Source organism: Asterias rubens, chromosome 1, assembly GCF_902459465.1.
Source record: "Asterias rubens chromosome 1, eAstRub1.3, whole genome shotgun sequence".
In the NCBI taxonomy this organism is placed as follows: domain Eukaryota; kingdom Metazoa; phylum Echinodermata; class Asteroidea; order Forcipulatida; family Asteriidae; genus Asterias; species Asterias rubens.
This window is the reverse complement of record NC_047062.1, coordinates 26694247-26721710: the sequence shown is the minus strand read 5'-3', so window position 1 is coordinate 26721710 and position 27464 is coordinate 26694247. Positions and strand designations below refer to the sequence as shown.

The 27464-nt window shown below is 38.0% G+C and overlaps 2 protein-coding genes across 2 annotated transcripts in view; one reads left to right on the top strand and one right to left on the bottom strand.

Moving 5' to 3' along the window:
* LOC117293512 (adenylosuccinate synthetase isozyme 1-like) overlaps positions 1-9074 on the top strand; it is a 28616-nt gene extending 19542 nt beyond the window's left edge. Inside the window, exons 10-12 of the mRNA XM_033775864.1 lie at positions 108-205; positions 6387-6536; positions 8005-9074. Coding sequence (XP_033631755.1) covers positions 108-205; positions 6387-6536; positions 8005-8057 — 301 coding nt within the window. The 3' untranslated portion in view covers positions 8058-9074. The remainder of the gene's footprint in view (positions 1-107; positions 206-6386; positions 6537-8004) is intronic.
* A 2390-nt stretch (positions 9075-11464) lies between these two features.
* On the bottom strand, positions 11465-25181 carry LOC117291985 (N-alpha-acetyltransferase 40-like). The gene is made up of 8 exons (XM_033773991.1): positions 25064-25181; positions 23659-23703; positions 22877-22980; positions 18324-18419; positions 17610-17768; positions 16814-16897; positions 15328-15405; positions 11465-14378 (listed from the first exon to the last, which is right to left on the bottom strand). Exons 1-8 carry the CDS (start codon positions 25067-25069, stop codon positions 14219-14221), a joined length of 732 nt encoding a protein of 243 aa, XP_033629882.1. The 5' UTR covers positions 25070-25181; the 3' UTR covers positions 11465-14218.
* Positions 25182-27464: the final 2283 nt, after the last annotated feature.

Here is a 27464-nt window from a genome sequence, read left to right as displayed (position 1 = left end):
TCAATTTGGACTGTATTTCAGATGAAGTTTATGTTTAAGAAACATTGTTTGTTTTATTGGTTACATGTACATTAATAGGAATGCCTTGTTGATGTTCTTGTACCTAGGTTTGCAATGACGAAGCTTGACATTTTGGATGTTTTGGATGAAATTAAGATTGGAGTGGCTTATCGATATCAGGGAAAATTACTGCCGTGCTTCCCAGGTTAGTACTTTAACAATGTGTTGCCCCCTCATTCAAACATGAGCATTCCATTCCATTTTTTTTTTTTTTTTATTATTTTTTTTTTTTATTATATATATATATCCCGGGGATAATGGTTTATTCACAACATTTCACAAAAAGTACATCAGATCGTCAAAACAAACATACAGTATACTATTAGTGAAAGCAAGACACAGCGTATATAAAGAGACATAACCCTTAGAGCATTAATCTTGGAAAAGAACAGAATAGTGATCTCATTTATAATAGAAACTGGCCAACTTATTGTTACAGGTGGAAATAAATTTTTCCATGGCGTAATAATTTTTGAGTTCTGTTTTGAATACTAAGAAGGATGGTTTGTTCTTGGACATTTTCATTTTGTAGATATGAAAACGGCAAATTAATAAAATAAGGTTAGCAGCTTTACACTTAAAGTCTGTTTTGCCAAATAAAAATGTTTCATGGTCAAGGATGATGTTACGCTTAGTCTTGTAATTAATCCATGAAGCAACTGCTGTCCAAAAAGAAATTGTAGCAGCACATGAGCAAAACAAATGAATAAGAGTCTCCTCCTGGCTATTACAAAAAGTACATAAATTAGAGTCCAGCTTTTTGATTTTGAAAAGAAAACTGTTTGTACCTAGAATTCTATGAATAAGTCTATACTGGAACCATCTTAGTCTAGTGTCTATTGTGTAGTTGAAAGGAATATTGAAAATTAATGACCATTTTAGAAAAACTATTATCTATTTGCAAAATAAAGTTCCACTTAGAAATAAATGTATAGGTGACTTTCCTGGAGGAGGTCAAGACCTTTAGGATTCTGCTGGAGCCTTTTTTGTCCCTCAAAAGGGTCTTGAAATTGAATGGAATAAAAGGAAGTTGAACAGTACCTTCCGTAAAAGACAGAATGTTTCGAAAAGCAGACTTAATGGCCCTGACCACACCCCCATGTTCCAGAAAATTAGTTTTAATGTGAAATTTATTTCTGAAGTCATTGAAGGACAAAAAATTCCCGGCATCATCAACAAGGTTATGAATATAATTGACTCCTGACGACTACCAATGGTTGAAATAGATGCATTTTTTATCCACCTTAATTTTGTCATTGTGCCACAGAGAATTGGTCAATATTTCTTCAGCGGTCTCTGGGCTGTGTGCCATGGTGAATTTTGACCAGGATGAAAAGACATTTCTCCAAAAAGGGTTCCCGTACAAAGTTTGTTTATGTGCATAAAGTAATTTCAGGGAACCACCTTCAAAACTGGACAATCCAGAAATGCCCATAATCTTTTGGAATAAATGGACCCAACCACAACCATTGTCAGAAATTAGGAGTCTGCGGAGCCAAGTTATTTAAAGGGCGTTCATATATTCACGAACATCTATCATACGGAGCCCACCTTGGCTGTAATCTTGAACCATTTGATTTCTGCATACCCGGTCATGTCCCCTCCAAATAAATTTTAATAACATAGAGTTCAGTTCGTTAACAGTACTAACAGGTGGATTAGGGATGGTTAAAATAAGAAAGGTAAGCTTAGACAAAAGCAAAGATTTGGCAACAGTGATTCGGCCAAGCACCGTGAGATTCCTTTTGGACCAACTCGAAATCAGGTTACGCAAAGAAAGAATAGTCGTGTTGTAGTTGAGTAGAACCATAGAATGCAGATCTATGGAAAACTGAATACCAAGTATTTTAAAGGTTTCTAAAGGTTCCACCCAATGGGCATTGATCACTTTGCATATCTTGCTATCTTGCCCTTTCTTTGACCCTATCCAAACCACATTAGTTTTGTCTACATTGACTTTAAGTCCGGACATGTTGGCAAATGCGTCAAGGATATTAAATGCAGCAAGCGTAGATTTAGCGGAACCATCAAGAAATAAAACAGTGTCATCGGCATACTGGGATAAACGAAACTCTTTACCGGCTACCTGAATACCTTTTAAATCTTCATCATTATCTATCATAGCAAGAACTTCAACACACATAATAAATAAATAGGGGCTTAGACTGTCACCTTGCCTGCAGCCCCGTTCTATATTAAATGATTCAGAAAGAAAACCGTTCACCAGAATCGAAGACGAGGCCTGGTTATAGAAGAGGTTGATCCACTGTTTTATTGATGCACCAAAGTTGAATTTATCAAGAACTTTGAGGATAAACTCATGTGATAGTGAATCGAAAGCTTTTTCAAAGTCAATGGAAATTAATTGACCAGGAATGTTATTCGAATCGGTGACATCAAGTAAGTCATACATCGAACAAATATTTTCACCAATGAACCGACCTGACATAAAACCTTTTTGACGTTCATTAATAATGATGGGTAGACAAGTTTTCAGTCTCTCAGCAATACACGCCGACGCCACTTTATATGATGTGTTTAGCAGAGAAATAGTACGCCAATTTTTTAAAAACTGCCGGGGTTTGTCCCCTTTTGGTAACAAAGTGATAATGCCGTATTTCTGAGTGACTGACAACTTGCCCGAGAAATAAGCAAAGTTGAGTGAGCGTAAGAGGAACCACGATAAATCAGGCGAAAAGAATTTGTAAAATTCAAAACTGAACCCATCGGAACCTGGGGATTTAGCATTCTTACTATTCTTTAAAGCTTGCATAAGTTCTACATGCGACAAAGGGCCTTCCAGATTATCCCGCATTGTGTCTGTAAGAATGGGAGCATTGGCTTTCTCGAAAATAGAATTTAAATCAGCCAAGCTATTAACCTTCCGATGAGAGTACAGACTTTTGTAGAAATTCCTGGCTTCTGAAAGAATTTCTTTAGATTTGGTCAATCTGGAATCTGCATCATTAACAACACAATTGATAGATTTACTAACGTAACTATGTTTCTCCATATTCAGAAAACACTTGGATGGTTTTTCTCCGCATTCCATCCACCGTGTTCTAGATCTTATAAGTACACCATCCATTTTGATTTTACGAACATCTACCAGATCAGCTTGTTTAGCACTTAAGAGATCGATTGACTCATTATCACCTTCGGCCACTTTATTGGAAAGAATACCAATGTCCCTTTCTAAAGAACCCTCTAATTTGTTGAACTCTTTCTTTTTCCATGTGGAGTAAGAAATAGTTTTAGACCTTATTTTCATTAGGAGCATCTCAAAAAAAGTCTGATCGTTAATGGTGAACTGAATATCTTTAGAATGAATGTTCTTAACATTGGAGAGCAAATAGGGAGAAACAGCATATTCGTCTACTAAATCAGAAAGAACATTTCTCACTAAAACAGAGTAGTTTTTATCCATTAACAGGGAGTTGTTAAATTTCCAATAACCGCTACCCCGTTCTATTTTGGTTAAGTCGAGAGTAATATCAATGATAGAGTGATCAGTTCTATACCCTGGTTTGATGTCACAACTCAACAGCTTGGATTGAAGCTCGGAGGAAAGTAAAAAGAAATCTAATCTCGATTGCTTTAATGTTTTATGTTGCCTCCAGGTAAACCTCTGAGTGTGAGGGTTGTGGATACGCCACACATCAACCAAATCTAAATCGCTGCACATTTCCAAAACTCTTTTCCTTGCCAGGGGGTTGTTAATACCAGTGTAATTGACACAATCCAATAAATTATTCAAAATTAAATTCCAGTCACCGCATAAAATATTATGAGTATTGCCCATATCACTCAGGACTGTTGCAATGTCACTATAGAAGTTTGGGTCGTCTGTATTGGGACCATACAAGTTAATGAGAGTCGTGCTGTACTCGCCAATTTCCAAATCGAGAACAAGCATGTTACCATTACAATCAGTCTTGACATTCTTGACTTTATACTCAAAATTATTATTGAACAAAATGGCCACCCCTCGAGCATTACTCTTAAAGGAACTAAAGTAACAGTCTAGACCCCATTCATTCTTAACAATGTTTTCCATTTCCTTATCAAAATGTACATCTTGCAAACAATACACAGAATATTTTTTAGACTTAAGGAAATGAAAAACATCTCTGCGTTTTGCTTGGTTGCCCAAACCTCGGCAATTCATGGAGGCTATCGATAGATGGCTAGGTGACATCGCGACCATACCAATGGAGGGAAAAAGGGAGTAACATTTCACTCAAAATGATACATGTCATCGCTGTACAAACCAAACACTTTTTGTTTTTAGACCAAAGTAATTGCAAAGGAAACGCCGTAAATATAGAGCAAACAAACACGCTACCCCGGGGTTTTGCAGTGAACAAACCCGACCCAAAAGCCCAGAACCCACCCCAAACGAAACCCACTCTCATCATCTAGGAAAAATCCCAAACAACTGAGAAACAAAAAAAGGGGGGGAAAAAAGAGGGGGGAGACCAATAAATCAACCAAATAAACGCCTCCTAGAAGTTGAAAGGTGGAATAAGAGAAAGGCGCAAAATGACACTCGGCATGCTCCCGGGTAGAAACAACAGATATATTATAAGATTACACCCATGCCAAACCATTGTCTTAATGGAATGGCAACAATAACATTACAAAAACAATTGTATAAAATATGCACACACCCTAATGTTCTGAAACAAGGCAAATAAAGTTTGTTACAGAAGTGATCTTTAACGGTCTTTGAAGGGAAAGACCTCACCGTTGCCGTGTCTCCAACGGCCCGCGAAGAAACGGAGCTTGGTGCCATTTTGGTAGAGGGTCTTGACTTGGTCTTTCCATTTTTTCTTCTCTGTCCAGTCTTGTAAAGTTAGATTGTCGATTATGAAGTAGGACTGAGCTTGTAGAGCTTGTCTGCATTTCTTCATAACACTGACCTTGTCTTGGTATGACAGAAGTTTGACTAGAATGTGGGCCGGTTTTCCATCAAAGTCTTTACCGTCCCGGTGAGCCCGTTCGATGGTCGGAGTTTCCCAGTCGAAACGTGTACGTAGGACATCGGCAACTTTGGCAGCGCAGTTCTCGTTGGCAGACCTCTGTATCCCCACGACTCTGAAGTTGTTTCGGCGGCTGAACCGCTCCTGCTTATTGATATCGTTATGCAGCTTTGCCAGTTCGTTCTTCATGGAAGATACCTCTGAACTAACGATGCTCAGGGATTTGTGTAGAGCATCTTTGGAGTTCTCAAGCTCGGTGATTTTTTCACTGTTGAATTGGATTGAGGCTGCTAGCTTGACTTCGAGCTGTCGCTGACCTTCAACGATTGTACAGAGGGTAGACCTCACGAATGCCTCGAAGTCTTCGTCCCCGTTGTGCCGACCATCCAGCTCGGGAGATTCTTCCCCGGACGAGGTAGGGTTCACGCTCACATGGGCTGCCGTGGGTCCCGTTCTTTTCCTCCCCCGCGGTTTGGGCTGCTGTTTGGGTGGCATGATCGCTTCCTTGTATTTGTGGGTGTACACGTCTTGCTTGGGTGGTTTTAAAAAGCCCGGAGCACAGAGAGAGAGCGTCCTTCTCTTACGGCGTCATTGGTGGAAGTCAAGCATTCCATTCTTGCTACCTTCAAAGGGATTGTGTTTTGGAAGAGTACATACTTTTCCATCCTCATTTTGTAAAGTGTGATTTACATAACAGAGTTTCTCTACAGTTTTCCAATTAGAGGCCAACAAAAGTTTGACAAGGTTTGGTCCTCCTGCCGCAGTGCCTGCCACACAACCCCTTAAAATGTTTCAGTGTGGTTTCTAAAGTAGCACGGTTAACGTTGTATTTGCCTGTGTTTACAGCTTAAGAAGGTATTTTGTGTGTAGCTGGTGAATGTTTTTTACATTCACGTCAGTCATTTAAAGGTATCGTCTGGCTATGCACCTAGATTTTAGTATTTTGTTTTAGTTAACCCTTTTAGGGAAATTGACCTCTCCTCGGAGAAGTAAAGGAGCCTGTTTTATTGCAAATAGCCAATACTGGTTGGTAAATAAATGGAGTATTGTTCTGAAACATACTGATATAATACTGTTTACCAACCCAAATAAGCATTTTGTATATTGTACTATACCTGTGCCTTAATTGATGCCCATAAATTTGTATTACATGAACTGTCATAAATTCTTGAAATGCAGTTTTGCCCTGTACATTTCCTTCAATAGTAGTTTGTTTGAAACAGTAAATAAATTGTGGTCTTGGCCACAGTTGCAGACTGGTAAACATTTTATACATCTGTGCCATGGTTTGAATTGTGTACTTAATTCTTGATGCCATTCATTTACTCACCTCTCTGACTGTAGCTCACCAAGATGTATTGAAGGAAGTAGAGGTTGAATACATCACCATGCCAGGCTGGAAGAGTAACACAGAACAGCTTCGAAACTTTGAAGATCTTCCACCCAATGCCCAGGCATATGTTCTCAAGCTGGAGGAATTAGTTGGTGTTCCAGGTAAGCTTATTCAGCAGTGTTAACCTCCACCTGTGACATCATGCTATTGTTCCGTCTCTCAAGTATTTTCCACAAATGGCAGTACGTTTTTAACAACAAGCAAGATATAATGGAACACTATAACAATAGCATGGCATCACAGATGAAACTTCATGACGCTTTAATGCCCTCAGTGTAGGTAGCACTCCTAGAATACGAGCGAATGACGCACACCTCGCGCAATACCCTATTCTTAACAATACAAAGAAGGAAAGGTGGTGTTGGAAGAATTCATGGCCGCACAGCCCAAATAATGTTTGTTATCACATAATTATAGAGAATCTTAGCAACACTTTGCAGGAGGAAAATAAGTACGAGTTGTAACTTGTTAATATCCTGTTGGTGAGTCAGCACATTCTGGAAGTTGGTATGTTTAGCTAGAAAGCTAGCACACATGTTTGTGTTATTTAAAATATTACCTTCCAGTACATGCTAATCCTCCAATCAGTTTCTCGAACCGGAGTGTGATAATAAGTCATATACAATAATGATAAGTCAATACATAGCACTTGGGGTATTGTGAGTGTCAATGTATCATGCTCCACATTTGGCCAGTGCAAAAAATTACATTCTAAACTTTGCGCCTGCATGCTGTTCGTCACGAAATTACACTTTGAAATTTTGAACTTTGAGGTTGACTTTAAATGAGGCTGAAGAAAAATTTGTTATCACTCGCGCTCTCGTGGAATACGGACAAATTTGTTATCACACACGCCCTCTTTGAATACGGACAATATAGTGCGTCTGCGTCCCAAAATCAGCTCGGCCTCGTTCGATATGGGACGCAGAAGCGCTATATAAATTTCCGTATTCCACTAGCGCTTGTGTGATAGCATATAATGCCTTTGTTTCACACCTCAACACAGTTTTGGGATTATAGTTGACCTTTTTATCATGGCAGGCCGTAAAATTTTGTAAATTTGATATTAAAAGCAAACCAATAAGCATCATATTTTCTTGGCTTCAAAAGAAAATCCAACTGTGAGAGCTTTGGTCAAAGTGTTGATTAAGGCTGAATTATGCAACACTTGCCAAATAGACCGCTACGCCGACCCTGTTAGCCATAATAAAGACATAAGGTTGACTTATTTTTCAAATTTGCTTGTAAAATTTCCACTCATTTGCTAGATTTCTACCATCCTTTTTACTGTTTTTTGTTCTAGCAATATTCATGCAACCAATCTTTCTAGTTTTCTTTTTTTTTGTATTTCTTTCTAAGCCACTGTTAAATTCAGTTCATTCTGCAGACAAAAGCAGAGCAGGTTTCCTTGTATTTCAGGGAAAACATAATTGCTTTTTCATTCGTAAAAATTGCATTAAAGTGTGAACCAATCTTACGACTTAAAAACACACAATTTAAAGTAAAATAATTTTTGCCCGGTAAAAAGAAGAATACTAAACTTTTTTCATAAATCTTTTTTGATTGCAGTTAAATGGGTTGGAATTGGAAAGAGTCGTGAATCCATCATCAAACGGTTTTGAGCGATAACCTTTTCCTTCCTGTATGGACTTTTCTTACCTCAGCATTTGCAGGGACTTTTTAACCTTCTGGACTTCTACTTGTGGGCACTCGTATATTTGTGTTCATGATTCTGTTTACTGGGAAAGTTGTTTACAAATCTGGTTTTCGTAGTTTTGGTTGAATGGTGAGTTTTTGGTTACTTATATACTAGCATACAGATATTGGGGTTGGGACTTGACTGCATTGGCCAATATTTGAAATAGTTAGATACAATAATTTTCTGGTTGTACAGCTCCCCTGTCCTATATACGGACATGAAATAATATGTGTATTAGTGTTTCCATTGGAATTGCTGAGAATCACATGCAAATTTTGTTTCCAAATTGACAAACTTTCAACTTTCAATGGGAATTTTCATAAATGCATACTTAACTGGTTCTTAAATCCAAATTGAATGGAAGAGAAAACAATCATGTAGGACTTTTCTTCTAAAATGCTTTTGAGTATATTTTGAGTTCCAATGAAATTGACAGTTTAAACTGAAACGGGAAGTTCATTATACAATCACTTAACTGAACTTTTCAACAACATAAACTTGGATAGTTTAGGACAATGGTCCATTTTAGTGGACAAACACAACTGTTGAAATAGGATGAAAATACAATGCTATAAATAAACGCAAATATTCTTGAAAAGAAAATAGTACAGTGGAGACAGAGGAACACACTTTAAAGAAAAAATGAAGTTTGAAATGAAAAGAAACCTGAACTGGAATATCCAATACATCTGTGATATACAGATAAGAAACTTTATATCAAAACCAGGCAACGTTTGCAGTGTCAGTTGTGTTGCTTACTTTAAGAAAACTCCACAAACATGAGAAACCATTTGTTTAGGCTTTTGTAGTTTTATCAAGTTAAACTGTTTTGTTCCTTTAAAATATTATGTTAAACATAATGGAACTAAATCCATTCTTTATAAGCATTTATGTCTTTATTTTTGATAGTGACATGAGTAACATGTCTGTATTTTCCCCCCAAAAATGCAACAATTTATTAATCACTTTTATGGTCATATATTTGAATGATATTGTAATCATTCAACATCAGTTTACTAAGATTATAGCAATCCAATTGAGTTTAAAATGGTGAGGTTTTCAAATGGACCCCAAAACCATGTGGTCTAGAACTGTGCAAGTTTCATCATTTGAACATTTTGTCAAACCTTAGGCTCCCATGTACATTGCTTTAGTATGCGATGGAAACAAAGTCGCCACCATTCGAATATGTTGAATTATTCCAATTAAAGCCATTGGACACTTTCGGTACAGAAAAAAGAAAACAAGTTCACAGATTTACAAATAACTTACAGAGTTTACAGAAGGTAATGGTGAAAGACTTCTCTTGAAAGGCTTTACTTTTGAGAAAACATTTAAACAATATCAATTCTCGATATCGAGAATCACGGATTTATTTTAAACACATATCATGACACCGCGAAACGTGCGGAAACAAGGGTAGGTTTTCCCGTTATTTTCTCCCGACTCCGTTGACCGATTGAGCCTAAATTTTCACAGGTTTTTATTTTATATAAAAGTTGTGACACACGAAGTGTGGGCCTTGGACATTACTGTTTACCGAAAGTGTCCAATGGCTTTAACACCCAACACTGTTATAGTGTTTGTATACATACTCTGAAATGGTAGCATTTCCTCATGTACCCTTTTGCTTTTGTTTATAAAACCTCTTGAAACAGTTATTAAATTCAACCATTAAAGGCAGTGGACACTATTGGTTATTACTCAAAATAGTTATTAGCATAAAACCTTACTTGGTAACGAGTAGTGGGGAGAGGTTGATAGTTTAAAACATTTTGAGAAACGGCTCCCTCTTAAGTGAGTGACGTAGTTTACAAGAAAGAAGTAATTTTTCACGAATTTGATTTCGAGACCTCCAAAGTTTAGAATTTGAGGTCTCGAAATCAAGCATCTGAAAGCACACAACTTTGTGTGACAAGGGTGTTTTTTTCTTTCATAGTTATCTCGCAACTCCAACGACCAATCAAGCTCAAATTTTCACAGGTCCGTTTTTGTATGCATATGTTGAGATACACCTAGTGAGAAGACTGGTCTTTGACAATTTACTAATAGTATCCACTGTCTTTAACACAAACATTCACCCTAATAACATTATTCTTGACCTTAGTTACATTATTCTTTAGGGTTTGACCTTTTAGAGATCAAGTTTTACGCTATATTATTATTCCAAATCATGTTTTACCTGTTTGAAATGGTTATTTCAAAAAGAAATGTTTTTATCAATTTAATATTTTGGTATATTGTGTGATTAACAAGAAAGCACGGTCTCTAAAAGGTTTAACAAACAACAAATCCTTAACTGTTTCACACACTTTTTATTAATTAGATTTTATGGAATGTTCCAGTGTGGGAATTTTGTAGAGTGGTAAAATTGATTAGAATCTTGAGTGTGTTCCATTTGCTGTTAAGAATTCAATAGCCCACATTAACACAGTGTGCAATGCTCTGTTTACTTGTTATACTTCAATATAATAATATCATACAAATGAAAACAAATCATACAGGATGAAATGTCTTCATTTTTTTTCTGGAATTTTCTTTTCAATGAAATTCACTGTTAAGATTCAGTTCAGCTAAAACGCTACATCAATTTTCACCAAATCGGCTGAAAATGTGTTAGAATAACTAACCCAACTGTAATTGACTATTGCCTAATTAAATCCATGGTTTTTTTTACTTTATTTAGAATTGGCCAAGTGTAAAGATGTAAACCACTTTATCATTGTTTTCTTCGTGTATAAAAAACCCCAAAACTGTCAAACACAAGGCTGTGTGGACTTTTCCACAATGGAAGGTCCCCACAACGTTGTTATTTGTTAAACTGGGTACACACAAAGGGATTCCTTGTTCAACAATCTGGTATTACTGCAGTCAAAATGCACCATTAAGATATCATGAAGATGTTTTGATTTAGTGCACAGATGACTTTCCTAGGTGCTGGACACTAAATGAAGTGAACATTTAAGAAGTAAATAAAACTAAAGCTTGCACGTTTAATTCTAGTGAATTAATGATCAGAAAAAAATTGCTACTTATATTCACCTAATAAAAATTAATGTCAGACTGAAAAACAGAACAATCACTGTGCGGTTATGTTCATGGGGGGGGGGGGGGGTCAATGTAGAGCTAGGAAGTCAATAGTTTTAAATACCATATATGCAAATCTATCGCATTAATACATGTACAAGTCATGTTTTTAGACATGGCAAGGTTTATTGTGATAAGTTGAAGGTTCATCACTGATAAAATACATGGCAGAAAAAAAAAAATTCTAGGGCCTTAAAAAAGCCCATGTACTGGTACTGTGTTTTTTTAATGCTGCAGTATGATAAACAACAGCAATGGGAGACTTTTATAATGCTGGCGGCAGCAGACATAACAGTCCTTTTTTTGCGGCACTGAATGATTGGTGATTCTGTCTTACCCGCATCCTAGTGGTGTTAGTTTGCTCAATGAGATTTCAGACTGAAACTACTCAATGTTAATATATGGGTCTGCATAATTCCACGGTAAGCTGCTTCTTTCAGTGTTATTGCCTCCTTATTAGGAGGCAATGTGTATGTGTTAAAAATGTAGGTGTTTTTCTTCAAGAATGACTAATGATCAATTAAAATTACAATGCTTTATATTTATGCTGCCTTTTGGGTTTTCTTCCATTCAATTAAATGTAATCAAATAGTACAAGTAGAATGAAAATAGTATGGTTCTTTGTTAAGAATATAACTATTCTTATCGTCTTTGCTTGAAAAAGGAGCCACACTTCACACCAAATTAACTCCAAATTCTTCATAGATTTTTCTGTTATACATATATATGGGTTAAAGTGTTATAGATGTAGTAGAATTTATTTACTGAAGTGCCTTTACAAGAATTTTAGAAGAAAAAAAAACATAAGTTTTATTTTTATGAATTTTAAGATGTATGTTTGGTCAGTATGGTTAGGGTTTTAAGGTATCAGGATTTTTCCTCGGTTGAAGCTAGGACAACAAAAGGCAAAGGTGCGTCTCTAAACGGGAAATTGTACATGCTAGGTGACATCAAACACACTGATAAATGGTTCACAGTAGCTCTGAACATGTTGACATATACATTATATTGGATTACAGCTTGCTGTATATATGCTGGCCTTTTACAGGGGAACATCACATAATATTTAGCGTGCCAAAGATGCCGGGATTTTAATAGACATAATAAGTGTATCGGGAATATAGATTTTTGGGGTTGTACTATACTCCACCGAGTGTTAAGCTCTGGATACTTTGTGCTTTCCCAAGTTTTGCATTAAAACAAACACCACAGGCATACTACCTTGGTGGGAGTCGAACCCATGACCCACACATTCTGTGTTAATTTTGCTGAACTTGTGGGATGTGGGAGGGGGGGGGGGCACCAAGTATACAGTACTTAACTCGGACCAGAGAATGGCACCCCAAATAAAATTGTTTATGAAATGTTTGTCAGTAGTTGGGGAGAAAGGGAGTACTGAGATCATTAATGTTTGAATATTTTTAAGACAGTCTTGTGCGTTTTGTTGGCCCAGGTTGGATATTTGTTTAGTAGTAGTGGTGTAACATGTTTTTTTTTTATTCAAGCATATTATATGAGGAGTAAATATATATCTGTGCAGAGTGGATTTTCATTTGAAAAATGTGAAAGGTTTCCAATAAAATAAAAAAACAGACAGAAGGTTTAGTAAAAACTTCTTTATTTCATTCAGTAATTATAAAATATATCTAATACTAAAAGTTAATTGGTTTCCAAAATTAGTCTTACATGACAGCTAGCCACTGTGATCTGACGCCATGTTTCCATTAATGATCTTAGCAATGGCAGTCTATCCAACAGGTTTTTTGTTTAGACCTTATGCACATGTTATTTCAGTAGGGCACTTCCATTTAGAGGTAAAGAAGCGGCAGTTCATTGGCCAAACCTGTGTGCAGTGCGTACAAACCTGTTCCGTTTTGATTGATATGTCATCGTTTAACCTCCAAGATGGTGGCTGGATAATGTCGATGCATAAGGTCTACTGTAAGCACAAGTAATGTAATAAGACTTGAACTTAGATAATCTTAATCTAAAAATTAATGCACAAAAACTAGAGCAACCTGACTATTTGTGTTTTATTGAATATATTAGTCAATGTTGAATTTGGACAGGGTTTCCTCCAACACGAACAACGTTCCAAGACAAAATGAAGGGTTTCCGTACTTAACTCTTATGGTATATACAGGCATGATATTTTTCCTACTTTAATCTGAATTCTGCTTGTTTTGCCCTCTAGAAAAATCAGCAAAATGTAAAGCCTATACATGTAGGTGTAGCCCTTGAACCTTCGCCCTTGAAAATGTTCCTTTTTACCCCAAAGGACCAAAACTCATATTTGTGTTTTAACATCTTTGGAGTCTATAGAGGCACTGGAATACCTAGTCATGCACTGAAAGTAAAGGTGTAAATAGAGTGCGTTATTAACACCAAGATGGCAACATGCTTGCATTCCAGACTGGGGTCTAACACCAAGATGGCAACATGCTTGCATTCCAGACTGGGGTCTAACACCAAGATGGCAACATGCTTGCATTCCAGACTGGGGTCTGAATATTCCTGTCTAGTTTCACAATAACGTCTTAATAGAGTGCGTTATTAACATCAAGATGGCAACATGCTTGCATTCCAGACTGGGGTCTGAATATTCCTGTCTAGTTTCACAATAACGTCTGTAGGAAAACTTGTTGATTAAGCCTTTCTAATGGTTAAGCAATTCAACACCAATGTTCATTATACGAATTATTACTAACCCTCTGCAACATACACCTTAATCATCCTTGAAACTATCTCCACTCCTCAGCAATATGCAGCACCGACAACCACATGGCAAAGGATGTGCCAGTCACTTACATCAATATTCTGTACTTATTTACACAATGGTCATGAGAAGCAATAATTGCCAAGGGACACAAATGTCAACCACACTCTGATGACTCTGCCATCAGAACACTCTTAGTGGTTGAGACAGAAGGAAACACTTTAATTACAAAGTCTGTCACTAAGTCTTTCATACTAGGATTTGTACGAGATTGTTTTGGTCTATGCAGTAGCTTGTACGACGGGTGTTGACTGCGTTGAAACAGCTCCCTCAGGGTTGTTGGTCTTCTTCAGTGGTATTTCTTTGCTCATAATTTCATAGTCGTAATCCTCTTCATTCATGGGGTCATATAAACTTGGTGACGTCTCGTCAACATCAAAACTGCAAAGGATCAACAAGAAATCATAAAGCAAATCCTGTGAATAATGTTTGCAATTTGTCTGGCACAGTTCCACCGTGGAGGAAGGAAGAGAAGGAGCTCGCACGAAGGGACTTCAAAAGCCGAACCCGTGGTACAGCGGTCGTTTAACAACACCTCGTAATCACCCACATACCTTATACAAACAATGGGCGAACTGGCGTCTGTGAGTTTGCGCGTGCCCACTTGGTTCTTTATGCAACTATGGCGTCGTATGTTGTATGGATATAATAAAGAAAAACTACTTTTTGGAGAAGCGATAAAATTTGTGGACGCCATTGGGACACCTAAACGATGCACACAATTGAATACATCCACCCTCATGTGCTAATACCCAATTATTGAACTGCCGGAAAATTGCAAAAAATGTAAAAATATGGTATGATATTTCCATGATAACACCACAAATGAAGATGAAGAAGTCGATCACAACTCACCTTCTACAACCCCGATTTTCATGTAAAAAAACCAAAAAGAACTGGAAAAACAACGCATTCGTTTGTACCATGTGCGCATCCATGAAAGACAAAGGAAACACACTGCGCATGCAAAAACTGTGTACTTTTGCAATTCTTGTCTCCAATGATTCATCTTTGCACGCAGGCAACAATGCAGAGTGGCGGTATCGCACGTTCTGTACAAAGAGATCTAATCCCGCTCGTTATTCGGCTGTCCCGTCCTGCAGGAGGTCTCTATCTAATCCCACTGGTCAGACAGGGGCATTGTCAGGGTTTCTTTTGTTACTCTGCAGTTTGTACATTCTTGAAAACAGAACTATTTTTTATTATCTGTCTCCGTCATAAAGGTTTCTGGGAAGGGGGCACTACTTGAAGACACGAGTTTACATTTTTGCGTCTCTGTATCTTAATTTTGGAAGCTAACAATATCAGAGGATGTAAAATAAAGACTTACTTGAGGACATTCTTAAAGAATCCATAGGCAGAGGTATTGTCCTTAAATACAGTCAGCATAACTTTCCTCATTTGTGTTCTGCAAGGGGGAAAATAAAAAATAATTCTTGAAAATCACAAAACTACATATATTATTCTTAAATAATAGCTTGCAATGTCGATTTATAGATCGAGTCGCTTAAAATAAAATTTGTCGCTTTAAGGGAAGGTACACGTTTGGTAATTACTGAAAACCAATATTGACTTAAAAACTTACTTGGTAACAAGCATTGGAGAGCTGTTGATAGTATAAAACATTGTAGGAAACGTATTTCTCTGAAGTAACGTATTTTTTAAGAAAGAGGTAATTTCTCACTAAAATATTAAAAGACTTCTAGCCAGAAGTCTTTTATTCCTATCTGAAAGCACACAAGTTCGTCCAACAAGGGTACTTTTTCTTTCATCATTTTCTCGCAACTTCGATGACCAATTGAGCCCAAATTTTCACAGGCTTGTTATTTTGTGCATATGTTGAGATACACCAAGTGAGAAGACTGGTCTTTGACAATTATCAAACGTGTCCAGGCCTTTAAATTAACGTATGCATCTACATAGTACAAAGACATACAGCAAACTGTTTATCAGACACTGTGGTTTTGAATAAGGGAATAAAAGGGTAGCGACGAGTTCTTAAACTGCCGTTTAAAACCTTGCAGGGTCATGGTTGGCGATAAAAGCCCGACTCTTGGCCCTCACCTGGCCAGGACCCTGGAAGATTTTAAACGGCAGTTTAATAACGAGTCACTACTCTTTCATTCCCATTCCTTAATGCCTTTTGGTTAAAAGGCGTAAAAGAGTAAGAAACTCTGTAAAACTTATCAAATTTCCGACGTCCTGGAGCTCTGTACGTGTGTTGCATTTTTATGACTGAGACAGTTTTCGGATATGCATTCGTGCACGGCAAACTCACCAAAAGTGCCTGCATCACCCATAATAAGAAGCGACTTGCACCAAGACTGGCGCGAAGTATGCATCTAAACGTATCCGAAAACAACTGGTTATAAACAACCCCAGCTGGTCATTATCATTTGTTTAAACACCCCCACGTGACGCGCTTTCCACCAATAGGAATAGCGAAACTATCTGAGATATTTATGAATGATGGATAAACTCTGCCAGCATGCAATAATATGTTATCATGTAGACATTAAATGACACAGTCAACTCTCCTACTGTCTTACCCTTCAATACGATCATCAACATGATATCATATGGAATGTAATATCTTCACTATACATAAATTGTAAAGTTTGATTACTGTATACTCCTCAGGGAGCTGAGATGGTTCAAGGGAAGATTTAAGGCCCAGTGACCAGGGGTAATAATGTTGGAAGTGCTTTGAGGCGCACTTCAGGCTATGAAAAAGTACTGTATAAAAATTGATTATTATTATTATTACTGATTATCAATAGAAAACCAATGATGCAACTGAAGAAGAATGAACTTACTTGTGAGCAACCAGAGAGAGTATCTGCATGAGGAACTTGCCTAAACCTTTCCTTCTTATGCCTTCAGTCAGCTGAATCTCATAACTGAAAAATAACAACAACAAACCTCCTCAGATTACATTGACAATCTCTTTTGATAACAAACAAAGATTTATTTGTTGATACATTGTAGTCCAGTTTTGACTCAAACCAACATGGCCGAGGTCTTGGGCCCTTCAAAACGGTAAAGAGTAATGGTAAAAAACAAATTATAATCTTTATTTGCAATGCAACATTAAAGACACTGGACACCTTTGGTAAGTGTCAAAGTGCCTTTAACATGTATAAAATTGTTCCGATACATGCTGCTAAAACTGAGGATTCAAACTGCCTCTAACCACCAGGCTAGCTCGGTGGGCTAGTGGTACACATTTCCGCTAGCAACACAATGGTGGGTTGAACTCACAATCGGGTGAATTTCCTGTGGATTTTGTTCACATGAATTTTGGAAAAGTATCGAGTATACAGTGCTTACTACACATCAGTTGAAGTGTAAAAAAATAAAATAAATTCTTTATCCTTTATTCATTAAATTTTGGTTCTTGTAAAACAAAAAAACAGGTGCAGTTGAAGTTCTGGGGTTCAAGAACTTCATGAAAAATAAGAACTTCATATTTTGTACACATTTACTTCTCCTGCTTTGCCAGGAAATGGTAAGATTCATATGGAATTTTTCAAGAAATCGTTCTTAGTTCAACTAGCACCAGTATTAATAATATCAACGATTCATTGATTCACAACAACAATATATTCTTACCAATAAACAACCTCCTCTTCAAAATCCAAATCAAATCGGAAGTGTACGAAGCCTACAGATGTACCCTCAGCATCCTTAGCTATCAGGTACCATGCCCTCTCATCAGTCAATTCTTCTTTCTTCTCCCATGACTTCCAACCACTGTTTCCATTCTCATAGCTGAAATAAAAGAGGCTTGAGTTAACAGAAAGCCTTTTGGTGAACTAAATTCGTACCGATGCAGGGCCATGCCACAGCAGCCTACACAAATGGGGCTACCTTGCATCTCTGCTTTGTGACAGTGGCTAAACCCAGACGATGCGCCATGTGATAGCTGACTTCCCACTCTCTCACCTTGATGGTGGCATCGAAGCCCTTCAAATGGCCAAGTACCCAGCTGTAAACTGGCTTATGGAGTTCAGAATGAGATCAGAATAGCATACGACATCATCATCAGTTAACAGATTTTAGTTTTAAAAGTGTGGGTCTTGATAAACATAACCTAATTGGATTTGACTTGACCAGTTCGCTTTGGAGGACAAAACATTGTGCAAAGCTCCTTACACGACATGCAGTAGCAGTCTTCTTCACTGGCATTTGAGTTTGTGTGCATGTTTGGTGGTAGTCTGTCAACATGCCATGTTTGGTGAGACTAGGACTTGACTTGAGACTTCTAGGGACTTCACTCACTAAAATTCTGGATTGAGCCCTTGACTGCGTCAATTTTATACTTACAGTGTTTGCATGTTTTTCTTGGTGAGGTTGAAGGCCCAGTCCAAATACTCTTCAGTAAGACTGGTACTTCTCCGACAGTCTATCGTTAGATTCAAACTGTGGGAAGAATAAAATGTGATCTAATGTTATCAAACCATCAACAACTATTGGTTTCAAACCTTGACAGAAACATACATGATTTTATTGTTGATTTTTTTAAAACAATTTTTGCTTGTATAAGTTTTTAAAAAAAATAACATAAAACGAAAATTTTATTTGAAAACACAGATATCATGTTAACATGGGAAATACAGAGATGCCAACCTCTGTCTCCAAAAAATAGTACTCCAAAGAACAAAAAATAGTATTTTCAAGACAAAAATAGTATTTTTTGAAAACGGCAATTACATAAAAAAAAGAAAAAGACTTACGCCAATATCAACGCCAAAAATCCATCCCGCACAAAACTTTCATCTGATTGAGGTCACATTCAAGTTAAAAAAAAGCCCTACATTATACAGTCTTTTAATCACATTGTTCATATCTGGTGCAACAAAAGTTTGTTGTCTATTGCCTATTGTAGGTTCTGGCTGCCTGCTTGCATTTTACCAAAAGTTGGTCGTCCAGGGTCATTTTATGACAAACTACTTTTTTTGCTTGGCTGTACATTTTTTGAGTAAGAAAGTCGGAGAGAGTCTGTGTGGATAAGTTGGGTCTGAAGTCTGTTGCATTTTTTCTCACAAGGCTGAAAAGACGTTCATCCTCGGCATTGCTGTGTGCAAGAGACAGGATCATTACCATGATCTTGGAGAGGTACAAGTATTTCTCCTTGCCAGTTGTTTTGTCTTTGATACCAGATATCTCCATCCACACTGTATCAACTCTTTGGTCTAGCACTAGAGATTCAAGTGGATCTACCTGAAACTGACCAAACTCTTCTTCCAGTGCATCCATCTTGTCTTCCATATAGTGAAACCTCTTCACAAAGTAGGCTACTGAGCTAAACTTCGTGGACAATCTCCTACTTGGATCTGCCACACATGCATTAAGAAGGACTTCATCCTTCAAGGGAAATGTCTGAATCACATAATTGCAGACGGTCACATAATAATTTCTCACGGAAGTGAAGAATTCTGCCACTTCTATTGAAGAAAGTTGTCCTGATGCCAGAAACTCCCTCACTGACTGTCCAAGAATTAGTTCATCATCTAATTTCTGGTTATCAACAACTTTGTATTCACATTGCTCAAGACTAATGGCACTTGCTAGTACACAAGGCTTCACAAAGCGAACCATGACATCTCGTAGAAAGTTTTGCAATTTCTCATGCACAAGATGTATTTTAGGGGCCTCCTCTTGCAATTCTACATTAAGTCTATTGAACATCGGAATAGTGTTCAGGAGAAAGATGCAGTACATTTTGTACTTGTTATTCAGTTTGGCATATATCTCACCAGCTTTGCTTATAGTTTGCACTGCTTCCTTATTACTTTTATTACTGCAAGTAGTTTTGGCTGAGCTACATGTATGTGTCGCTGAAGTTGATGATTTCTTCATTGAGCTGCTTGCAGTATTGCTGGTCAGACTTCTGGAAGTAGTTTTGGCTGAGCTATGTGTCGCTGAAGTTGCGGATTTCTTCATTGAGCTGCTTGCAGTATTGCTGGTCAGACTTCTGGAAGTAGTTTTGGCTGAGCTATGTGTCACTGAAGTTGAGGATTTCTTCATTGAGCTGCTTGAAGTATTGCTGGTCAGACTTCTGGAAGTAGTTTTGGCTGAGCTATGTGTCGCTGAAATTGAGGATTTCTTAATTGAGCTGCTTGCAGTATTGCTGGTCAGACTTCTGGAAGTAGTTTTGGCTGAGCTATGTGTCGCTGAAATTGAGGATTTCTTAATTGAGCTGCTTGCAGTATTGCTGGTCAGACTTCTGGAAGTAGTTTTGGCTGAGCTATGTGTCACTGAAGTTGAGGATTTCTTCATTGAGCTGCTTGAAGTATTGCTGGTCAGACTTCTGGAAGTAGTTTTGGCTGAGCTATGTGTCGCTGAAATTGAGGATTTCTTAATTGAGCTGCTTGTAGTATTGCTGGTCAGACTTCTGGAAGGATTTTTGGCTGAGCTATGTGTCACTGAAGTTGAGGATTTCTTAATTGAGCTGCTTGTAGTATTGCTGGTCAGACTTCTGGAAGGATTTTTGGCTGAGCTTTTGGTCACTTTCACTCTCTTTGCCTGACTAGGGCCACATGACTCACTACCTTTCCTTTTCTTTGTTCCTAATTCTGCATCCCCCTTGAAGTACACTTGCAATGGAACCCACTGCTCCAATAATCTGCCCAGTGCCCTCTCCATTGATAACCACCTTGTGCATATGTGTTTCAGAATGGTGTGTGTTTCTACACTGCACATGATTTGAATCTGTTTGAATTCCTTATGACGCTTACTCGATTTCTCAAGGTAGTAGTATATTGGGATCAGCAGATCTTCAGGAGAAAAGGTAAGCTGCTTTGCTCCTTTCTCAGCAGCTAGGTGCAGCCGATGGCAGAGGCATCCCATGATGTATGCATTTGGAATGGCTTTTCTGATGAAAGCAGCTGTACCACTAATAGAACCCGTCATTACAGCAGCGTTGTCTGCCGAGAAGCACAACACCTTGTTCCATGAGATGTTATTTTCCTTGAGAACTTTGTCAAGCATGAGGAATATATTTTTGCCAGTGGATCTTTCTTTAGATGTTGCTATCTCTAGAAGAACGCTAACAACACGCTGTACTTCATTGTCAAAATATCGAACGATAACTGGATAAAGCTGCTCATCGGCACCCCTATCACTGCTCCCATCAGTAGAAATAGAGAAAGGAATTTCTCTGATCTTCTTGACAATATTTGCTGTTGAAAAAGAAAACGAGCATCAAAAAACCTGAAATTCATAAGTCAGCAAATCAACAAGTTGTTCCTAAAAATGAGTCTGCAATAATTTTATTAAGTAAATGTTTATGACTGGTTTTAAGTGCCTACTCAATTTATTGAGCATTAAGGTTTTTTTCCTTTGATTTAGAGCTTAAATACATTCAGTCATTTAAATAAAATAAATAAATAAATAAGATATAACTTAAGGTTATCTAAATAGCTTTTTAAACAATACAACATACCTTTCGCCTCTTGGCCAAGAGTTCGGGCGATAGCAGAAGTTTTGGTGCGCCGAGAAGCAAACTTTGAGGCAATGTTACTGTCGGGAAACATTACTTTGACCAGATCAGTCAGATGATCCGCAGCTGCAAATGCGATGTTATGTTCGATGAAGAAGTTGGTCATCAAAGTTTCTGCTCGTGTAACAGAGTAATCTGTACGCTGCCTCATCATTGAGGTGATATTAGCGGTGGACCGGACGTCCTCGGCAGCTTCCCGGTGTTTCTTTCTGCTTATGTGCAGGACAATATCGGTTGCTCCACCATGTGCTATGGATATGTCACAAGAGCAAATCTGGCATCTTGCCGTAAAAGTATCCTTAATTGAAGGTAAAATAAATGGCCACTTCACAGAGTATTCCTTCTTAAAAGACTGTTTCCTGATTTTGGAAGATGCCATTGCGAATCTATAGGCCTATTCTTAAAAAAAACTCATTAAGATCCTGCCCACGCTAAACTCTCACTCGTGCAAACATCGAGCTAGACACGCCGTAACAAACACACACTACACAGGGAATGGTCTTTGTCTGGCGATTCACTTTTTCATTGTACTTAACCGTGACAAGACTGGGTACGCGACAGTCAAATGTATAACTGGTATCATGTTATCTCAACCGTAATGATGCAATCAGCGTGTCTGGAAACCACCCTTGGCAAGTAGACTTGACTCAAGTCCTAATCAAGTCCTGTGCAAAGCCCTTTTTCCATTGCCTAACGCTGCATCCACCAACCAACATTGGACAGTGACCTCGCAGGACTTGAATCAAGTCTACTTGGCAAATACTGCACACAGCATGAAGCACGGACGCATATGTGTATTATTCGTTGTTTCAGTTTCACGGCTGGACTTTCGCCTCCAGTTAGTCAAAATAAACGACAAGCACTCAAATTTGAAGGTTGAATAATTCGTTTTTATTTCCTGAATAACGGTAAATACAATATTTTACATTTTGTGGATGAAAAGGCAAGTTTTATTCAGATAGTTTGGTTGTCAAAAAAAGAGGAAAAAACGTTAGTATTAATTTTCAAAATATCGTATTTCACCATGGGTGATCGTATTATCGTATTTTACTATTTTTATCGTACAAAATACGACAAAATCGTACTACTTGGCATCTCTGGAAATATTGGTTGGTCAGATCTTGCAGCCATTTATTGCAGCCGCCATGGGTTTTTCGGTGCAAGCTATTTCCGTCTGCTTTGGACATTTTGATACAAACTCTGTCTGGTCGCTATGAGCATTTTGGTACAAGTCGTTTGCAAACCACAATCTAAAAAGTCAGTCATTTTCCTGAATCCAATTTTGGAGGATTTGTGACTAATATGGTTGGTGGATCTGTCTATTTTGTTATGGTATAATAAAAGCTAATGATGAGATAAAACCAATGTAGCTCACCCATTCCTGTTGTATTTCTTGAATGGTAATAGATTAGCCATGGGGTCAGTCAGCTTATTAGCTTCATCTACAGCAGCTTTAGATACTGCAATAATGGCCTGCTCCTACAACCAAACAAGATATACATAATAATAATGAGTACTTATAATTAACGCTATCACAATCACATCTCAATAATAAAAATAATACTAATAATTACAAATTGCATTTCACAACAACCGTCTCAATGCGCTTTACATTAATGCCCTGGTCATAAAGGCGAATAGCGTCCCTTTAATCTTTCTCAGCTCCCTGGGGAGTACACTGTCCTGAGCTGCTGCGGCGCCCCAGTGGCTTTTCCAAACCCAATATCAACCTCTACCCTTGCAGGTACCCATTTATACCCCATGGGTGAAGAGAAGCATCTTGCTCAAGGACACAAGTGTCATGACCAGGAATCGGATCCACACTCTGATGACTTAACCACCAGATCTTGAATTTGATGCTCGAAACCTCTTGGCCATGACATCCTATAAAGTGTTATATATATAGGTCAGGATATGTCCAGTTTTCAAAATATGCAGAACGTTCAAACCAACCCCAGAAAGAAAAAACCGACAAATAAACAAACAAAACTAACACTCAAACAGTGCAATTGTCAACTGAAAATTTGCTAATTCTTTTTACAGATTTTGTTCTGCAATAGAAAGTGTTCTCTCTGTTGACTCTACCTAGCTTAAGAAATATAAATATTTGTTATAAACCCTTTCAAAAATTTCCTACATTTCCTTAGTCTTTCTTACCTCTTTCCTTCTCATTTTCTTCTCTTTTCCTTTGGCTGATTTTCTCTACAATAAAAAAAAAAAAAAAATTAATAGATGTGAGTTTTGCATCGATGTGTATATTATAAAGCACTGAATAATCAGTACTTTCAAGAGTTGTGAGAAAAAATCCACAGGCAAATGACTCGAGTGGGATTTGAACCCACATTCATTCCCAAAGCCTTTGTGGACTGATGTTTTACCATTAAGAAAAGTTTCCGTATGGTATGGCGCCACCACTTTTTCATTCTATATGAAATAATATAGTATTTAGTTTACCTCAATGAGATATCCCCTTTTGTAAAAATAAGTGAAAAAGTGGTGGCGCCATACGGAAAGTTATCCTACCATTACAGTAGACCACTGAGCCGGCCATGTGGCTGGAGGCAGTTCAAAATCCTATGTCATGTGTTAGCTGCGGGTAAGATCTGTGAAATCGGTACCAACCCAGTTGTCATGGTTATAGCAATTTATCATACCATTGTTATGAAATTGTTTAGGGAGCCCCATAAAACCTTGGTATTTTTTTAAAAAACAAACATTGTGATCGGTCCATGTTTCTCGCTATATGAATATGATTAATGATGTCCATTAATTTCTTTAACATATTTATGACAGCGTGTGCACAACTTCTTTATCATGAGCGAGTTGTCTAGGATTGTTGAGAACTTGAGAGAGATCTTTTCAATTTGAAAGTTTCACTCTCATTCTCAGTCTCACTAATAAAAACTTATTTGAATTAGGCCAAGGGCGAGGGGGAGGGGGGGGGGGGACACTTTAGGTTAGGCCTACTACTACTAACTTTTACACCATGTACACTAGCTGACTAGTGACTAGCCGGAACATAATAATTAATATAGACCTACCCTAGCCCTAGGTCTATATTATGTGCCAGTGGTAGGACGTTAGTCAGTGCATGGAGGTAGAATTAACCTCCATGGTCAGTGCCACTGGAGTCCAACCTGGGCTAAGCATACATGTGATTGATAAGGCCTACCCCACCAAACACTTGCAATAAGTGTAACAATTTGCGTCCTGCCACCACTTAAAATTAATAAGATATTCCTTTTTTATGATGTAAAGAAGTGGTGTCAGGATACGGAAGTCTTCCGACATGTCCGAGAATGAAAACAATAATGTAAATATGATTGCATTGTCGCTGGGCAGCTCGGGGCCAATTATACGAAGTGGATTGGCCTTTTGGTTTGAGGGTTGCTGGTTGGCCGTCGGTGGTGCACAAACCAAACCATCATAAACATCAACATGTATGGTAATTGGTATGGATGATGGATGGTAACCAAATCATTCATGGTAAACTAGGCGCAATCTAGACCTATCAAGCTACCTACACTAGCTACAAAAAGCATATAGAAATAGACATACTTACTCCCATTTTGTGTTCGCTTGCTTTTTACTTTAAGTGTTTGAAATTATGTTTTAGCAACCAGTCGAGTTCCCGAGTGAACACCACTTTTCAGCTAATCAAGAAACCGCGCGAAAACGTTTGTTTGTTAGCGGTTTCACTTCTCAACAATAGCTTTATAGTGCGCCCTCTTTCGTGTGATTTTGACATGATTTTTTTGGACGTGGCGTGTCTCGTCCCCAGCAGGCTCTGAAAAGGAGATGAATAGTACGTTTTTGTAATTATCTGAATAATTAAAAAAAATATTTCCAGGAAGATTTATGGGAATGGATTAAACCGTAATAGCATTGCATCACTATTTCTGCATAAATCGATGACATTTTTGGCCGAATGATTTCTCCCCTCCTGCACTGGAGCAAAGTGACCCGTTGCATGTTCGCAGCATTATTAGGCCTACTATGGCTATGCATAACTCAATGAAAGGCGAATTTAAATCACTAAAGAAACGCTGCCAGCATTGAACATTGAAGCTCTATTGCGTCAGCGGGTATAAACAAAACCAATCAATGCAATCTAATGCGGATTGCCACGGCTCACCATCCCAATTTGGTGACTCCCGTGAGCACCATTTTCCAGCAATAAATGCACGGTCGTCTCATGGAAAAACGTTTTACCCCAAGATACTCCCTTAAAAACAATGGACACTATTGGTTATTGCTCAAAATAATTATTAGCATGAATTATTTCCTTGGAATATTTTATGTTATTTCCCGGGAAACTTTCCCGGGAGGTTTCATGTAGCGTGAAAAGGTCGACCAAAAGTTCCGTCCCGAAGGTTTTCTGGGAAATGACTGTGAAATCTGGATATACATGTAGTACCCCCGGGAGTTACCAAATTGGGATAGTGGCGGTGGGGTTAAAAACTCACGGGATTTTCCTGGGAGTGATCGTAAGGTAGGAACACTGCCTTGGATCGGTCGAGTTGGGCTTTGAAAAGCGTTTGTAACGTTTGTTATATATATGATAAGACAGATATTTTAAAAGTAGAATTATAATGATTCGTCGACTAACACCGTCGGTCATTAATTTTATGTGGGGAGTCACTCCCATGATGGCCGACCCGTGTTAGTTCGCAAATTAGAAGTAAAACCACGCAATTTCGAGGCAACTTTGCGTGAATCATTGTATTCTACTTTTAAAACATCTTTCTAACCGGTCCATTTTATAAGAAACGGTTACAAACGCTTTTCAAAGACCAACTTGACCGATCCAAGGCAACGTGTTCCTCCTTGACTTTGGCGTAAAGTGTTCTAGTAGCAAACCGCTTTATACGAGAAGGGGTGTGTATAGACGATGTGACCTATGTTTACATTCAACTTCCGCCCTCTGTTGAAAAAACACTGTATACGTCATGTTTCGCCGGGCATAGTCATGGTAAGATTGCACACTCTTTCTAGTTGGCTGCCGCGAATCATGTTATGGTTTTCGTGTGACGTCAGAGGTCACATCGTCACACGCAACGGTAACTATACTACTAGGCCTATAATGGTTAATGGTTATAAATGGGTTCTGAACTATGGTATTATCCCCTGTCACAGAGGGGCGCCGACCGAACTGTGGGAACCTCTATCCATGAAAAAATACCTTTGGTTTGAATTTCAAAGAAAGGTATTTCGTTGACCTTTTGTTCGTGCATTCTTGTTACAGTACAACGTACAATGCCGCGAACCCTAACCAACGTCGCCGCGGCATCATAAAGGCCTTGTCACTCGAGGCAAGTTCTGTAACTATTTCCCATGAAAACAGTAGCACAACTAAAATGTGGATGAAGTGATTGCATGTAACTGGTTGGCAGAATTTGCCTCTTGTAACATGGACTTAAATTTGTGCCACGAGTCAGTACGAGATATCGCCAAACACGTACTGAACATCTCTGCTGCCATCTTGCTGAATCTAATAAGACAAGTTTTACTGATAATAGCCAAGACAACTCAAGTAAATATAAGAGGTATTGTAATCATACTTACTTCATTGCGAGGTTGTTAAAATCATATTATGGTTTTGGCACTCGATAGGGCTTCTTTCTTAGCGTTTTGTATTATTAATGCGTCCAATGTTCAAAATTTGCATTTTGTCAATCTGCTGAACTTTGCTTTATTGTTAGTTCTGTTTACACGTAGCTTTATAATGAGTATAAGGAAGTTAGAAACACAGCAATATGTATATTATTAACACAGTTTTGATTGATACAACATTAATGTACCTATAGTATTAAACTTATGAAAATAGTACAAGAGTGAATTACATATTTGCGTTCATGCGAACTATATTTGACATTACTTAAAAAATAAAACAGCGTTAAAATTTACGCAGTATAACAAAAACTCATATTCATGAGCAAAAATACAGTGGAGTGTACAACCTA

Excerpts from the sequence above, each read along its gene's own strand:
- LOC117291985 (XM_033773991.1), bottom strand. Across the intron at positions 22,981-23,658 it reads AGAAAATGAGAAGGAAAGAG|GAGCAGGCCATTATTGCAGT; the intron begins GTAAGAAAGACT and ends GTTTGGTTGTAG. Across the intron at positions 18,420-22,876 it reads AAGAAATACAACAGGAATGG|TTTGAATCTAACGATAGACT; the intron begins GTGAGCTACATT and ends TTCTTCCCACAG.